The sequence below is a fragment of the Anser brachyrhynchus genome, assembly GCF_964034855.1.
Source record: "Anser brachyrhynchus genome assembly, chromosome: 1".
In the NCBI taxonomy this organism is placed as follows: Eukaryota; Metazoa; Chordata; class Aves; order Anseriformes; family Anatidae; genus Anser; species Anser brachyrhynchus.
In genome coordinates this window covers 133,658,548-133,675,325 of record NC_137694.1, presented here as the reverse complement: position 1 = coordinate 133,675,325, position 16,778 = coordinate 133,658,548, and the positions used below count along the sequence as shown (strand labels likewise).

The 16,778-nt window shown below is 37.5% G+C and overlaps 1 protein-coding gene across 8 annotated transcripts in view; it reads right to left on the bottom strand.

Moving 5' to 3' along the window:
• The window catches only part of ARHGAP6 (Rho GTPase activating protein 6), a 325,242-nt gene that overhangs the window by 6,132 nt on the left and 302,332 nt on the right, over nt 1-16,778 (bottom strand). For 7 of the 8 annotated variants that reach the window (XM_080556508.1, XM_080556511.1, XM_080556512.1 and 4 more), the window contains 4 exons: nt 15,850-15,998; nt 12,416-12,595; nt 6,786-6,883; nt 338-600 (listed from right to left, as the gene is read on the bottom strand). In XM_080556508.1, the coding sequence (XP_080412634.1) occupies nt 338-600; nt 6,786-6,883; nt 12,416-12,595; nt 15,850-15,998 (690 nt within the window). The remainder of the gene's footprint in view (nt 1-337; nt 601-6,785; nt 6,884-12,415; nt 12,596-15,849; nt 15,999-16,778) is intronic. The other variant, XM_080556509.1, reaches the window with a different exon arrangement.

Here is a 16,778-nt window from a genome sequence, read left to right as displayed (position 1 = left end):
GGTATTACAGTCCTGCCAAGCAGCACTAGAAATAACAGTCTTTACAAGGCTGAAGAGCAAGACATACAGAGTTCTGTTTTACTAAACAAAAGCTTCAAGTTTTGACAAATGCCACACTAAGAGTATCCCTAACAGCTGGCTGAGCTAAAGAGGAGGACTGAGCAAACACTTAAGCTCAACAGAAAAAAAAAAAGGATATTGGTCAGTCATTTCTTGTGAGATTGTTACACTGCAATAAACTCAAGTCCTGATAGCTGACAATATAGAGCAGACACTTTACAGTTACTTCAGAAACCCACACTGGTCACTTAGAAAGTGGAACAGGAGCAGGATATACCTTTTCCAGCCTGCGATGCAGAAGAATTCTCCTTTGTCTTAGGCTGCAAATGACCAACCAGGGTGTACTGTTCAGGCACCCTGTACAGCTTATCTGGACTGCGAGCAACTTCTTCTTGTGTTGCCATCAGTGAGCGTTCAGAAAGTACTGGGGAGTTGTTGTCGTATGGGGAGACATCTCCGCTCGAAGCTTTGTTGGAGTCTGTGGAAGAGTGTCTCTCTCCTGTGGAGTAGGAACCTTCTGACCGCAGCATCTCAGGACTTCTGGGAAACATTGTTAAACAAACTACTGTTAATGAAAAATGCTTTATATTCACAGCGACAGGTGCAGTTTGATATCATACAGATAAAAAAAATTAAATGCAAAAGTATGATCACGGGTGCTGAAATGAAAACACTTCAGAAGCAGTATAGAGGTGAATTTTCCATGAGTAAAACTTCTGCTGTGAAGTGGCCAGCAGAGGCCACTAAAAATCAAAAGATGTTGCTATCATGAAAAAAACCCAACAAAAACCACACAATCGTACACTTCACCACAGGAAATTAAACAGTGAATCAATTCCTTATGTTACCTTGACAATTCTGCTTGTTGCAACAATAAATCTGGGGGCATGATAGGGAAGATTAGTTTGATGATAAGCAGTATGCTAAAATCACTTCTTCCATTCGAAAGTAATACACAGTCACTGAAATCAAATAATTAGCTCATCTCTCACACTGTGAGAAGGATCCTCCTCTAGAGACATCAGAAGGTAAATATTCTACAGAGTGCTACCAGATATATCTATCATATTTCTGATGGGGGCAGCAAACAACTGGCTCTGGCAATAACTTCTAGAACTTCTTTTACCATTTCACCTTTATATTACCAACAGCATAGACTGCATTTAATTTCAACCAAAAAAAAAAAAAAGTAAACAAAACATCCACCAAAAGGTACCTCCCAGGCTCAGAAAGAAACCTCTTTTTTCAAAGTGTGTTGGGGACACTGAGGGAGATTTCTTGAACTGTTACTGTTTATTATGTAGACAGGAGAGAACCTGCAAGCTAGAGAACCTCTCAAAGCATATGTAGAAATACTCTGTAAACACACTTTTTTTCCTGTTGCATGCCCATAATTTATTTTTATTACTCATTTTTTCATTTCTCTGAACCTTAATCTTTGTTTCTTAGATGCTTATCTTATGCTTGCTGTTCTCTTGAACAAAACAGTTTTTATCAGTGACCTCACATTAATATCTGCTCTGATTGCATGTGTTATGACAGAGGGTCTTTCTTGTATACTGAAAACGGCCAGCCCTTCTCAGAGTCAAATCCAAAGACAGCTTGAGCTCAGTGAGCAGCCAAAGCACATTATTTGTTATGGAACAATAACCCTCTTTCCAGACAAATGAAGTAAAACTGAGGAAGGAAAATAAAGAAAACACACAGTGGTAAGACAGGCTAGCCACAGCAGACTAAAGATTAATACACAGATACTGACAAATACCACTTTGAAGTGATGTTTTTTTTTCCCCTCATTGACTTACAAGTGCTGTGTCCCAAAACATAAAATATATACACTCGACATCATGATTATTATGTTTTTCATTCCCCCCCCCCCCAATGTAAAAGGAACCATAAAGCATTAGGATTGAATTAATAATGTTTTCTCCTAGTTATCTCCCAGCAAGAAAACCACCACTGAACTGATCCTGAACCTTAACTGGGGCCAACTCACAAAACCAGAGCTGCCATTTGGCTAAGCAGCACTGTCCCAGTGCTGCTGGCATGGTAATGTTGGGGAGTCATTAAAACTAATTGTAAATCATGCCTCAGCTATGCAACTTCCCACCTCAGCTTCCCAGATGAAGATGAGCACAGGGTGAATTAATCTACAGCCACATACTGAAGCCACAGTATTTAAACTGGCTTTTAAATATGTAAAATGCTATAACAAAATAAAACCCTTCTTTCTTTCTCTTTCCCTTTTCCTTAAGTTCTTAAAAAAACAAACAAACAAACAAACAAAAAACACACACAAAACAAAAACCAACAAAAACAACACAACAACAAAACACTTATGCAGTGAGTGTGAGGTAAAATGAGATGCATTTAAGCAATGTCTTAAGGAATTTTAAGAGAGTCAGAAAGACCTGAGAGGAAAGGAGAAAACTGTTGGTATCTGCAGATTTCCTGTGACCAAAAGTCTTTCTTTCCAGCTTTCTAGACTGAGTGTCATCTAAACATCATCCTGTTACCATACGGATGTGCTTAACACTTACACCTACACCAGTGAGGCTTATCTCATGTAAATCTTTGCAGGACCAGAACCTAACTATGTTGCACAGGGCAAAGGAGGTATTGAACCAATTAAGCCATGGCAAGGTAACACAAGGAAGGAGGGGAAAGAAATGCAAATGAAAGAATGTGGGAACAAAAACTTGAGCTTTGTGAAACACTGATTTAATGTCTTACCTTGAATGATCTCTTATAGTCTAGCTTGTCTCAAGACAGAGCTCCTGATAAAAATTTACTTAAATGGATACTGTCAAGTTTTTGGAAAGGTCCGAACATTCAAGTTTCTAACGTCATTTACTATTTCTGCTAGTAAACCCATGCAATTTTTTATACCTAATATCACTTTCAAATTTCTTTAGAAAAAAAGTGTTAAAGAAAATGCCTGTAGACTCTGCTAATCTTACTATAAGAAACTATCAAAATGGATTAAATACTATACAGCTGGAAATTGATCTCATGCATTTGCTTTACATACTTAACCTTAAGATGATATTTAAGAATAAATGTCTTTGGCTCGCAGCTTTCCAAATAAAACATGAATCTCCATATGTTCCTTGAAACAAAAATTTTGCATCTGATTTGTTTACAGTTTGAGTTAATTATCAAAGAGATATTAATTAATCTTCTCCTAGATAATTGTGAGACTGTCTACCTATATGTTGGGGAAAAAATAAATATAGAGGCAAATGTCAATACTGCTCAGGATACACACCTATATGCAGCCTATGAATAAGGGCAGAATATGAGTCCCATTAAGAATAATAGAAAATTATGTGTTACTAAAGGTGAGAAATGGGAAGGCAAGTGAAATATTTTCTGCAGGTTTTGAACTACATTATGGAAAAGACTTAGGAAGTGGTTAAGTGCGTGCATCTGACTGAAAGGTTTGAAAGCTGCAGAAAGAACTTATGCAGCACTTGTTCAAAAATACTATTTCAGATTCCAAAACAAAAATCAACTATGCTGTTAAAGAGTCTTGAGTTTTCCTTTTTAACTGGCATCCTTCTGAATTTGTCATCCACCAGAGTCTACAAACATGGGTGACTTGCAAATATTTTAATAACAATAATTACTTCTACTGAGGACATTCCTACTTTTCCATTGGCATTAAGGCCATCAAAACCAGAAATCCCATTTTAGTTTTGGCAGAAATACTTTTCTGCTACAACTTAAAGTTTCTGAGAGGAAAAACAATTATTTCTTATAAGAGGAAAATCATACACAGTTTGATGGCTTGGCAGCATGAAGTAGCAATTTCCATATATATTTGAGGTGCCACCAACAAAACAGATTATTGCAGGATTATGATGTGGTTGCTACTGTAACAGGGTAGAGTACTCAATGGTTCAGGAAGCCTCTGTGTTTAAACATACTGTATGGAAATTAGAAACTATTGTATGGCCTCATCTTGGGTGCCACAGGTTTGGGTGAGTTAAAACCTATCATTGCTATCAAAAGCACTCAAAAATTGCACAAATTTAAAACACGTTTACTCTAAAATTACTCCGTATTTACTCTAAAATAACTCTAAAACACATTTATTCTATCTACTAATCATGATAAGCAATAAATAGTCATAAGAAACATTTTATTTTTTGTTAGTTTAAAGATGCTTCATCTTACAGCTGGAAACTGCAAATTCCATTGTCATCAAGCCAACATACAAAAACGTTGGGAAAGTCATCCACAAAAGCAGACTTCATAATTGCAGCCACTGGTAATTAGTGCTTTACCATGACCAACTTCCATAAACTCCCTGACACATCAATTCATGATGCTCAGCTCTTAAGAGAACTGAAATATGAGGAACAACTGATTTGTCCTCCTCTGAGGAGGAAAAGAGATTGTTTTCTATTAGATTAGAACCAAGATAGCATTTGCAGTGGCATCAAAAGCAGAGATGCGAGGGCATTTGCAGAAGCAGGACCTTCAGTGCAAGTAATATAACATTAAAGTCTTGAAGCTGATTCCACACACTATGTTATGCAGCCAACCAGCTTTTATGATGAAGATTCTCTCAAGAATATCTAAAGTTTTCTGTTCCATGGGTCCGAATTTGGAATGTGCTCTTGTGTATGTAATCAAGGAAATTTCAGGAGTTGTACGGACATATTTTGGAAGCTCATTGTTATGAAATCAAGACAAATATCTCCTTGTTTTCTGCTTTCTCACACTTCTTACAGGAAAAATAACTAACAAATATGTATCCTCAAAACTGATATTATGTCCTGAAAAAGATTCATCTCTTAAGAGCATCACACTTCTAGCGATAACACTAAGCAACATTCACTCTAATTGCCTGGAATATCTTAACCAAGAAGTTGCAATCACAGTGAAAACATATTTCATTAACATTAAGAATAAATCACTTACATGATACCAGAGTAGAAGACAAATGAGAGATAGCAAGTTTTTCCTATCTCATACCTCATCTGCCCATTACTGAAAATACAATAAATTGGTACTAGTGTAGCCATAATGCTCCTATTTGATTTAGTAACCTTTTCTTACAAAACCCTTTTGTCAGTTGTGACCAGCTTTGCACAAAAGATCTATTTTCTCCTGTAGGTGTGCATGTTGGCTGAAAATTAAGGAAGCTAATGGAAAGGTCAATTAACTTAAAGGAAACTGGATCTAACAATAACCTGTTACATCCACAATGATTTGTAATGTAAATTTATGCTCAGTTAGTTTGTGAATCCACGTGAGATACAATTTTATGTCTTTCTATTACAGACAGTGAAATCCATCATTAAATTTTTTATAGGCTTGTGTCACAAATATGATCATTTCAAACTGAGAGCTTAAAGAAAAGTCTCTAAAGAGTACCGTATTATTACCATATATCACGTGATTTTCAGTGCCTCTCCTAACTGCTGCCTTAGACCATGGCAAATATGAAACAAGTGTAAAAGACAATTAATAACTAATTATCTGGCATTTCTTGTGACTTAAATATATACATGGTTAGTTGATGTCAGTCAGACAAACTAACTGAAATTATTTCTTAACTGCAGTACACTAAGGAAACACACACAGACAATTACCACAGATCAGATGATATGTGATAATTTGCTACTGCATGTTATGTATTTATGTAGCTAAACTAACATCCTTCACAACACGATATATTCTGCATGTTATAAAGAAGCCTTTTTCCCTCATGTGTTAATTGTACTATTTCTTTCAATACTTTTTCCTTTAAAGCTAAGCACACTATTACATTACCTCCAACAGTACAATGTTCAGAGGGAGAGAAAAAAAAATCATAGCTAACTGACTGTACAAATTCAATTTTAACTATATTCTGAATGCACTAGGCACTTTCCACACACACACAGGAAGACAAAGCCCAATCTGTCCCAGAGAGCTTAGAGTCTAGGAAACCTCTTGAAAGTTACTTAAAGCAAGCTGGTCAAATCTTGTAATTTTAGGGTCTGGCATATTGGGATTCACTAGAATAAAGGCAATGAATGTGTGTCCCTTGAGAAAGCCAGGAGTCCTGTTAATCCAAATGTACAAAGTCACAGCATTAAGGCACACGGGTGTAGGCATACATAAACCATACACAAAGTTAGAATATGTTATGTAACATAACTGCAACCATAATCATAGTGACTGGTGTGATTTTTTTCTCTTCATGTTTCACAAAGCATACAATTAAATAATACCCAAAGAGTTCCCATATGCCCACTGTTACAGCAGTTGACTTGTTTACAATGCCCTACCTAGGTCACAAGTGTATACAATAGGAAAAGAACAACAAACTGGCCAAACGGCTAGCCGTGACTGTGTTAAGGCACTCTAGGGTGTGTTTCAAGGATACCATAATACAAGCCTCCTCTTACTGAAGACTACAACAAACCCAGCTGATCACTAGAATACATCCTGTCAGTTAATAGTGCACTGAATATTTTTATGTACATGTCATTCTGTTCTCTGTAGCAGAATGCAATCTTTGCTTTGAATCGGGAAACAAGATTTGTCTTTAGAAAACATTGTACAAGAGTCATAATTTCTTTGGCAGAGTCTGTTTAATGGGGAAGATATTTCTACTCCACTGTAGACAGTGCATAAGAGCTGTGGAAAACTACAACCTTTTGAATGCTTCCAGTGGGAGATAGAAATTCCCAGCAGAAACAGGGATGATGAAAAAACAGATTACTCACGATGACTGGGAAGCTTTCCTCCTCAACAAATAGTCCACAACATCTGGGTCAGTCTCTAATAGGCTAATAAGAACTTCATTTTGTAGGTCAGGGGAAACCTATGAAGACAACAAAAATACTTAATTGGAGATTAATAACTTTTACATACATTCATTTTTGTACTATGCTGAAACTAAAAGATCAAGTACGGTTACATTTACAGAGAGTATATTAAAATAAATATTCAGACACTTCCACTTAAATGAGTAGTTTCATATAACAGATGCAGTAGGACTGAAGATCGCTTTGTACAAAGTCAAATGCTGATTACTGTTGAATATCCTATTAGTACCCAGTTGGGTATTATATCTGATAACAAGAGTGGGATTACTTATGTATTGCAATCTCAAAAGCCCCAGTTGAAGGTCCTCATCTTCTAACTCCATTCAAAAATCTAGGGACATTCATACATTTCCATTCCAAGCAACTGTACTTCTCTTGTTTTAGAAACAACATGACATGTAATTACAGAAGAAAAAGAATGTTTCTTCATATATTCCATGGCATTTGGCTTATCTATGTCCCTGTCATACAGAAATTTCATGGTGACTGCTCTGTCTCTGAAGTTCTTCCATTGTTTTATTTCAGTGACAGCTGCTAAAGGTCAACATTTTTCTAAATTAAGTCTTGCAAACATGTAATGTTCAGATATCCGTATGGCCAAATGCTGGGATTGAGAAGCATTTAAATTCTCCTTAGGGCCTATTAGAACTTGAGCAGTTCGTTCGTTTTCATTCCATTGATAAATCTTTAGTGGCACTTATGTTACAGGAAAATGAGAGTTTCTATCCCTCTTATACCATACTACTACAGTTATACGTAGAAACTATCATAGCTATTCTGTACTTGGGAAATACAGAATGAATGGTAATAATGAATCTGCCTGTCTGATGTAAAATTGCTTAAATTACAAAGTTTATCTGTTCACAACTCAGGTTAACGAGTAGGTCCTGTTGGATCTCTAGCCTCTCTGAACTTTGGATAGTAGCAAGACTCAGACAGAATTTGTGCCATCTTCCTCTGGAGTTTGGCTTTCTTATTTGCAAACTCCCTCTAGTGCACTTTATACGGAGACAAACCTTCAAAACACTTGATACCTTCAGCTGTTGAAGGATATAACATCTCCTGGGAAGGTGGCAGGAATGGCACTCCAAAATCTGCCCAAGTAAACTTTGTGCTTCCAGTTGCATTTTATAATGCAATCAATCAATCTTTGAGAGAGTTTGTCCACATCACAGTCGAACATTTAGCTTGCCCATCACAACACTCAAACAGATGAAACCATCTGAGAAACCTGAGCTAACAGCTCAGGTTCACTCATGACGGATGGAGCTGGAGGCAAGACAATCTCAGCAAGGGGTCATCAATTGTGCAATCTGCTTCTGGATGCAATTTGTCAGAACCTGTATCTTTTGACCTTCAGGTCACACTGCATGGGCCATTTATTCTCCCAGACATTTACTGGGAAATAGGAATAGAATTAGTAATAGATTCCTCAGGGGAATGCCTTGGTTTGGGAGGTATTTAGGGAATCACATTACAAAGAAGGCACATTACTTTGAAAAAGGAAATAATTTGAAAATAAATGAAGATATGCATCATTTACTTCAAATTGATCCAAAACATCTATGAAAAATTTGTGTGACTAGGTTTTTATTTCTTTTAAAAAATTATGTTTGACCTCTACACTGGAGAAATTTCTTACTGATGGCCATTGGTATTCTAGTCTTTAAATACATTACCTTCTTTTTATAGGAATACATTTTTGGAAACCTGGTGCCCTGTGACTTGTCTGTTCAGATAGCCTTTCCATACAGTAGAATTCACTCCAGATAAAATCTGAGGGCAAAGCAGAATTCATGTCTTTCTGTATGTAACTTACTATTCACCTTAGTTTCCAAGTTGCTATACATGTAAGAATTTACTGACTTTGTCAGAAAAAATAGAAATATATTTTCCATGACTTACAAGCAGTCTTTCATTCCATAAAAATCAAACTGAAAAAAGTTCTAACACACTGAAAGAATGTACAAAACCCAAACTTAACACTTAATCAAGTTATAGGACTTTTATCTGAGTGAATGGGGGCACACCTATCTATGTATGATCCTTTAACTGGGTTTGTACAGATGGTCTCCTTTGCTAGTTGTTTGGTTTTGGGTTTCCTCCCGTGAAGCAACTTAAATCAATTTGGTTAACTAACTTGCAAGTGTAGAAATGATATGCATGTAAGTATCAATTTAAATTTATAGAGAATTACTAAATGGGTATCTTCAGAAGATGTTACAGAGCTGAAATTATTATTATTGAAATAACTGCTTAACTGGCAGTTATGTCTGAGCAGATGGATGAGAACTTGAAGTTCAGGGACAAGGGTAAGTACACATGGGAAAACAAGGCACTGCTGAAATAACAGTTTTTGCATCTGCTGATCACACACCTGGTCTGATCAGAGGGCTTGGGGGCTCTCAGATGTCCTGTATAGTCAGAGATATTCTGAGATTCTAAGGTTGGGTATTACAGCTACTGAGGCACAGAAGGATGAAGGAACCTTTGTATTTTGTGCTTTGTGCCATCCCTGGCTACTGAGTTGGTACAGAGAGGCTATATGACTGCCTCTTCAGTGGGGAGGCCATAATAGCTTCTAACAATAAAAATAAGAAATTTCAGACACTATGTAAGACACTCTTCTTTGCAGCAGAGATGGATTTGGGTGCTGGATGATGTAAAATGCATGACCAAGTTGCTACATGCATGACCTTTCTTCTTCATCCTCCATGCCCAGCCAAAGCCAATGAGGTAAAGTGTGGTCGTGTTCAGTCTCCCTGAATACAACTTCTGGGCATTGTTCAGAGACTAGCAAAAAGCAGTTCCACAATACGTACTTATGCATCCCTGAGACTCACTGAAATTGATAGGAATTGGATATTAAAGTCCTTAACATCAAGGACTTAACAGCAAGGTCAGCATATTCTATGCTAAATCCACGTTTGCATATTAATGATGTTAATGGCAATTGCTTTAGGAATAAAAACAGACCCCAATAACCCCAGGCTGTTCTGAAAAACAGAGCATTTCACTGATAAGTCAGAGTCATTCTGATATTGTGGTCTGGGCTACGTAGCATGTGCTGTATTCCTACATTTTCTTTCACAAATGGTGCTTCAGTTTCAATGCTGAAGTCAACTGGAGTTTTATAACTTCCCCATATACAAGAGTAACAGGAAAAAAAAAAAAAAGCAGAAAACCAGCTTGGCATCAATATGCTATATGCTATAGCTGTAGCTGGATCCTCAAGTCCAGATGTTTCTCTTTTTTTAAGTAGCACAAATGTCAAGTATAAACAACACTCCTGGTTTGGCTCCACTCCTGTGGCTTTGGATGACGAACTGCTTGCTGCCTGATTTCAAATAATCAGAGTTCCAGTACAATATAATGTACAAGTCTTTTCCTTTCCATGCATCAATTACCAAAGGATGCTCTGGGCTAATTATCTTCAGAATACAAAAAGTCTCCCTGCGCTGCCTAAATTTTTCATGCTAACATGAAAAGTTGAAAGCAAACCCTTGTAGAAGTTTTATAAAAAAGCAACTATGAGCAATTTGACACAATCCTACAAATCAAATATCACATGCAAGTCTAGACATTAGTCCAGAAAACAGGCAGAACTTGCCAAGCTGTTTGTTAAATGATGGCAATGGGAAGAGTAAAAGCACTCAAGATATGCTCATCTGTTAGGCACTTCTATAATTTCACATCAATGTATTTCAGCTTTCAGGAGAGCATCTGAGACAGGTTTGCCTCTCTCTCACATGCAGCTAGCCTTTTATTTTGAAATCTGGTTTTAATCTCCCTCCACAATCTGAAAAGCTGCTCTAGAAAACAAAAGAGAACTTCTCTTTTTTTCCATCACTGCATTTAATCTTCAGCTAAAATGCAGGCATTGATGAGGTAAAGGAATAAATTTGTCAAAATGAATGGAGATCATATGTAGGTTAGTCTAATCCTAAACCCAACCCTTTCCACATCGAAGTCTGAACAGGCGCCTGAAGTATGTGCTGAGATGCCACTGTGCTGTAAGGTGTTCTTAAAGATAAGCAACAATAAGAATGTGTCTAGTATTGCAAGTATTCTTATTCAAGTATTATTTTAACCTTGTTAGTGCCATCCACACTCTGGGCCAGCAGAACTTCTGAGAAGAGTGCAGTTCTGTCACTTTCTTATGTGCTGTGGAAGGAAAGTTAGCACCTAAAGTTTCCCCAAATTGGGGAGGGGTTTGAAGTGGTGGAGAGAGGAGAGAGAGAGAGAGAGAGTGAGAGAGCCTCACTGGAACAAGAATAAAAATAAAGCAAAGGATGTAATGAAAGGCAATACAGTGTTAAAGAAAAGATGAGAAAACCACAAAGAAATTAATCTCAGGATAAGATTGATAGACGGGGCTTGTGATTGCTTTCTCATGCTTTTATCCCTGTTGAAATCTGGTAGACACCTTCTCCTTACAGTACCATGTGTCCACCACTCCCACACTCCCACAGTCCAGTCTTGCCCATCGTCTCCCACCAATGCTGTATCTAGCACCCAGCTTTGCTGAAGCACTAAAGGAGGTCTCCAGAGCATTCCTCCTCCCATGCTGGGAAATAATCTCCTCAGTATACACAGCGCTGCTTAGTTTCAAGACACAACAAACAAAACTGTTTTCACCTTTCCAAGTCATATGTTTTTGTTAAGATATTTATGTCTACTAAAGTGAAGACAGGGTGGTGCCCACCACTAGGTCTGACTGGCTTCTGATACCTTGGAGTAGGGCTCTGCCTCAGGCACAAATCATGCAAAACCGACCCATGATTTCATAGACAGAAAAAGATAAGGCCCGAGAATGAACTGACCAGGTAACTGCTAGGCTTTACCATTGTGCTTTAACTAAGCTGCATCTTCAGTAGGCAACAGTATGTAGGAATTACTTGGTCAAAACATGTCCAAGTCCAAGGTCACCATCCCTTCTATGAAGAACCTCCTTGCTTCAGCAAGAAAACAGAGAAGTACTCAGGAACAGCACACGTTTATGCTTTCCTCCTTTTATATCATTGACAAATAAAAAAGCTTTGTCTTTCCTCTCCATGTGACCAACAAGAAAGTCTTTGATAAGGGAAGTTATTCCACTTAAATTAACCAAGGATCTCTTATCCCTGCAGAAAAATTAGCTCCCTGACTTCTAAACCTGAGAGGTGAAAGGTCATTTTCAGTCTTGTCTTGAAAACTAATGAGCAATGATAATATATTGTTTAGCACACAACTGAATAACCAACTCCATCATTTCATTTCCACAGACAGAGGAAGATATCTAAAGAAGATAATATTCTTACCGACATAGAAACAGTTCCTGGCAAGACATACGTACACATTTTCAGTATAATTGCTCACTGCAAGGCATTTGCCTTGACGGAAGACTACTTTGTTTACTAATACTAGTCGAGCTTAATTTAATGTTGTTTCCACAGATTATTTAATCCTTGTCTATTTTAATACCAACCAGGTATTTCCTCATTTAACTTACAAATGCCTAGAAGTAACAGGAAGAAACATCCACTTACCATAAAAAGGGCTTCGTAGTTTTCAATCATCTTTTGTACAACAGCTATGATAGCAGTACTCTCTTCAGCTCGAGCTGAACTCTGAACTGTGAATTCTTTGTCTGTAGATTTCTGCTTGTGCAACAGGTTAGGGCCAAAGATGGTAGCCAGGTTAAGTGATGTCATTTTGTTCCCAGTAATCTAGAAAACAGAATAAAAAGGAGGTGGGGTCTCCCAGGGTCTAGGTCTCCCAGGGTCTAATGTATCCAGAGATTTATGTATATACACAACTACATGCACACAAAACATTTGACAGATGGTTCATTCATCAAAACCAAAAAGAAGAGCTAGTCAAAAATTTAACCATTTTCAGAAATGTGGAAACACTTTGTTTGGACATCTCTGCAATAAGCACTGAGGATTTTCTCGACAAATTTTCAAACGGACTGGAGAAGAAGGTGAAAAGTGCAGCCTTCTTTAATTCCCTGGCAGGTCAGCAGTGGTGTACTTCGTCTGAACTCAGAAATACTGCCTCCTACTTCACTTTCTTACCATGCTACTGTTTCTTAAGATCAAATACTGCAAATTGTTAGTTTTTTCAATTAGCACTCATGATATGAAACAGATACAGTGAGGAAAAGCCTACTTTTCCAAGTTTAAATAGTTAAACAGGATACTTGAGGAGCACGCTCATTATTTTTATTAATATTTTCCTGATTTTTTGCTTGTTTCTGAGAACACGCTGAATATTTACTTTTTTTGTGTTTTAGTTTTTTACTTTCTTCTGCACCTACAACTCCGTGCCTTAAGAAGCAAGAGTAACCTGGTTTTGGAGGAAGTAGAAGGCTAGGAACAAGTACTGGACTAGACAGCAACTATATGAAAAATATGTCATAGAGGTTATTAAATCAAAATTTTCATTGTCAGATTTGTGAGTAAGACTACTTTTTTTCCTGTTCCATTCATTTAACAGAGAAAAAAGCAGGGGTCACGTGCTTCCTCTCTGTGTCTCCACTTGGTTGCCATTCTGGGAATGCAGAAGATGATGCCAGCAGTTTGACTATATAAGACTGGAAGTGAATTTTGATAGTTGAACCAGTAAATCTTGAGGCTTTTTTTAAAGAACAAACAATATCATATGAGTTATTTTTTCAGCTACATTTGAACAAATTAATTAAAAAAGGTCAGAATGAGGCAAAAAAGAGGCAGAAAATAGCATTTCAAGAAATGAGTGGGACAAAATTAATCCTTTCAAAGCAATATTTAATATTTTTTTTATAACAGGGTATTTACTGAATGTTCCAGTTGAATTTACAACTGTCTACTCACTACAGCTCTTTTTTTAAAACAAAACAAAACACTAAAGCTCAACTAAATAGCACAGAGTTGATAGTAAAAAAAAAAAAAAAAAAAAGTTTTCCTTTTACCACTACTTAATCTTGGAAAGACATCTGCACCAAGTAGGTGCATGGACAGTCATAACAAACATGTTAGCGCTTTGTCCAGCATGACTGTGTTTAAACACCCCCTTATTGCACACCACCACGCACCCAGCTGTTTTTTGGGTGACCTGTTTTTTAAATACTCAGAGTAGTGATCCACCAAGGATGTGTGGGTATGTGGTGCCTTGACAGGGTGTGTGTACAGCCTCTGGCTGTGCCTGGATCTGCATGTGCAGGCTGTCTATACAAACAGTGAGTCTTCTCTAAAGGGCAGTCTCGGGGCATCCCTTAAAAAATGGTGTAAACATATCAACTGAAATTAGCTGGATGAGTCATTTTAGTAAAGTTAGTCATTTGTCTTCATCTTCGTGAGAGAAGGACTTTCGAAAGACATCGTGGAGAAGAGCCTGTGTGCCAAAGCTCACATGTCTTCCTTCCAATGATAGCAAAATACTTTCTTTCACCCTGTATGCCTTTATTCACTTAATTATTAATGAATAGCTTAAGTAATTATGAATAGAATACTCTAGTGTCTATAAAAGATATCCAATTGCATGTAATATTCTTGATGCTTACAATACTGCCAAGGTGACTTACATAAATTTGCCTTGCCAAAATACCTGTAGCAGAGCTGATGTACTCTTAAGGGGAATGAAAATTCCTTTACTACAACTGTTTTGCCAAGCCTACTCTCTTAAGCAGCATCAGCCCTGCAATAAGATCCTCTCGGGTACATTCCTCAACCGAGAGAGAACTTTTTGCTGGACCAGAGGGACCAAGACCTTAGCCAGCTTATACGCACTATGTTTTTAAGTGCAGTAAAATTGTTACAGGCTGCTCTTTTAAAATGCCTTTCATTATAGTGGTTTAGTTGTCTATCAGCTTATTGCTGAAGACAAAAATAATAGCATTTGAAGGGGATTTAAAACTGAAAAAGGTCCTGAAGTCACATGTAGCACATTTGAAGTTAGGACTTCAGGCAGAAATTCAGCAAAACTCAAAGTACCTATTCTTAAATACCAACCAAGTCTAAAAAGCGTCTAAAGAAGTCAGCAGTTCTCCATTTGGAAGACAATATTCTCCAGGAGTTCCAGCAGCGTTTCAGTAGTAACTTCAGAAGTAGTCTCTGCTACAGTTCACAGGACAAGGAAGTCTGTTCCACAGAAAAACTAGTACAATTTTGTCAAGCAGTGACAGACTGTATCCTTCTCATTCCAAGAAAACAGAGTTGCTGCCTTTTGCAGAGCAGGTCACTAGTTCAAGCATTTTCCTGGGAGAAAATGGGAAACCTGGATTTTCAGATCTTCTGTAGTGCGACTGTCTTAGATGCACGTGTTAATGCTCAGAAGTACACCTAAGACACACAGCTATGGGTATTCCTGTCACTGGGGTTGGGTGTTGTACGGTCTCTCCACTGAATTTGGTTCAGAATGCAACAGTAGGGAGGCAGGAATGAGAACAAGCAAAGCTGGACCCTGACTCCAACTGGTGATTAGGTCTAACAGTTAGAAAGGCACCTGTCTTTTATTTTTTTTTTTTATTCTTCACTACACAATTCACACAAGGAAATTAAGGGAAACAAGAAATGAACTAAGTCCAAAGGTCATATAAGAAAGCAAAAGCAGAGAATGACAAAAGAATGAAAAAGCACACTCTTGAATGCCTGACACTTTTCTATGGAGAGGAGGGCTGTATTTTTTCTATAGAATGTAACAGGAAAAACCAAAGGTGGAAAAAGGATGGACAACATTAAATATTCTTAACAACAAGGTCTATTATGTTGTGCGTCTCCCAAAGAAAGTGCTAGATGCTTTACTGATTAAGTCATAAAAAAATTAAACTCATGCAGCCTTAAGAACGTAGTAAAAAACTAAATATCAAATGTGTGGTCAAGAATAAAAAAATCTCCCCCATCTTTCAGGGGTATGCCACGTGGCTATTTCACAGCCTTAAAGATCTCTTTTCAGACCATTAATTAAGCAAAGTCAAAGGACACGAGTGTTTGGAACTTACCTCTTGGCCGTCTTTGTCTGTGGTGTCTTCTGCGTGGCCAGCCACTGTGGAGAGGAACTGCAGCAGTCGGTGTAGGGTATCGCAGTTACAGGGAGGTAGGAGATAAATGAGAAGCTGTAAGGTGCTTAGCTGTTCATCTGGCTCTAATACTAAGAGGGGAAAAAATACATTCTAAGAAAAGTACTCCAACTAACCTAAAATCAGAAAAAATATACTGTTCCTAGCTCAAAGGAAGGCATAAGAATAGCTTTGTTTAATGATAATTTTTCTCATAACATCAGAAGAAAAAGAGAAAACACTTCAAGGAAATACCAAAAGCATAACAATATTCTTATGGGATTTTTGCTTTGGTTGGTCAACATTTTGCTTATAGGCTCACAGGCTCTTCTCCCAGCCTATGAGAGCAAAATCCATGCTGCGTACTCCATCACCATCACTGAACACAAAAATTCTGTGTAATTTTCTACTTTTTACATTCATTTTGGTATAGTTATGGGTTTACAGGACACCCTTTGGAAGCATTCCAATAAAGTTTATGCTTTGGCCATTATAAATATTTTTGTTTGTTTGTTTGTTTTGTTTTGTTAGTTTATTTTTTGTTTTTACAATTTCATATCTTACACAGAGTCTGGGAAACTGGAAAAGCAGCTAGAAATGTCAAGGGCATTCTACACTTCAACCACCTAAAATGCAATGGTAGCCAGAGACAAAGGTGAGATAAAGTCAGGATCTCAGACACAAAGGCTAGAAAGAAGCTGAAGAACATAGCAAGCAGCAGTTCAAGCCTGAATGGTCTAACTCTACATTTTCCCAACTCTTTGAGAGACCGGACCCGGCTTTTAGCATAAGCCAACACATTTGGTACTATTTAATACAATGGCTCTGAGAGCCATTAACTACCAAGAAACTTGAACTTTTCAAGCTAGGCT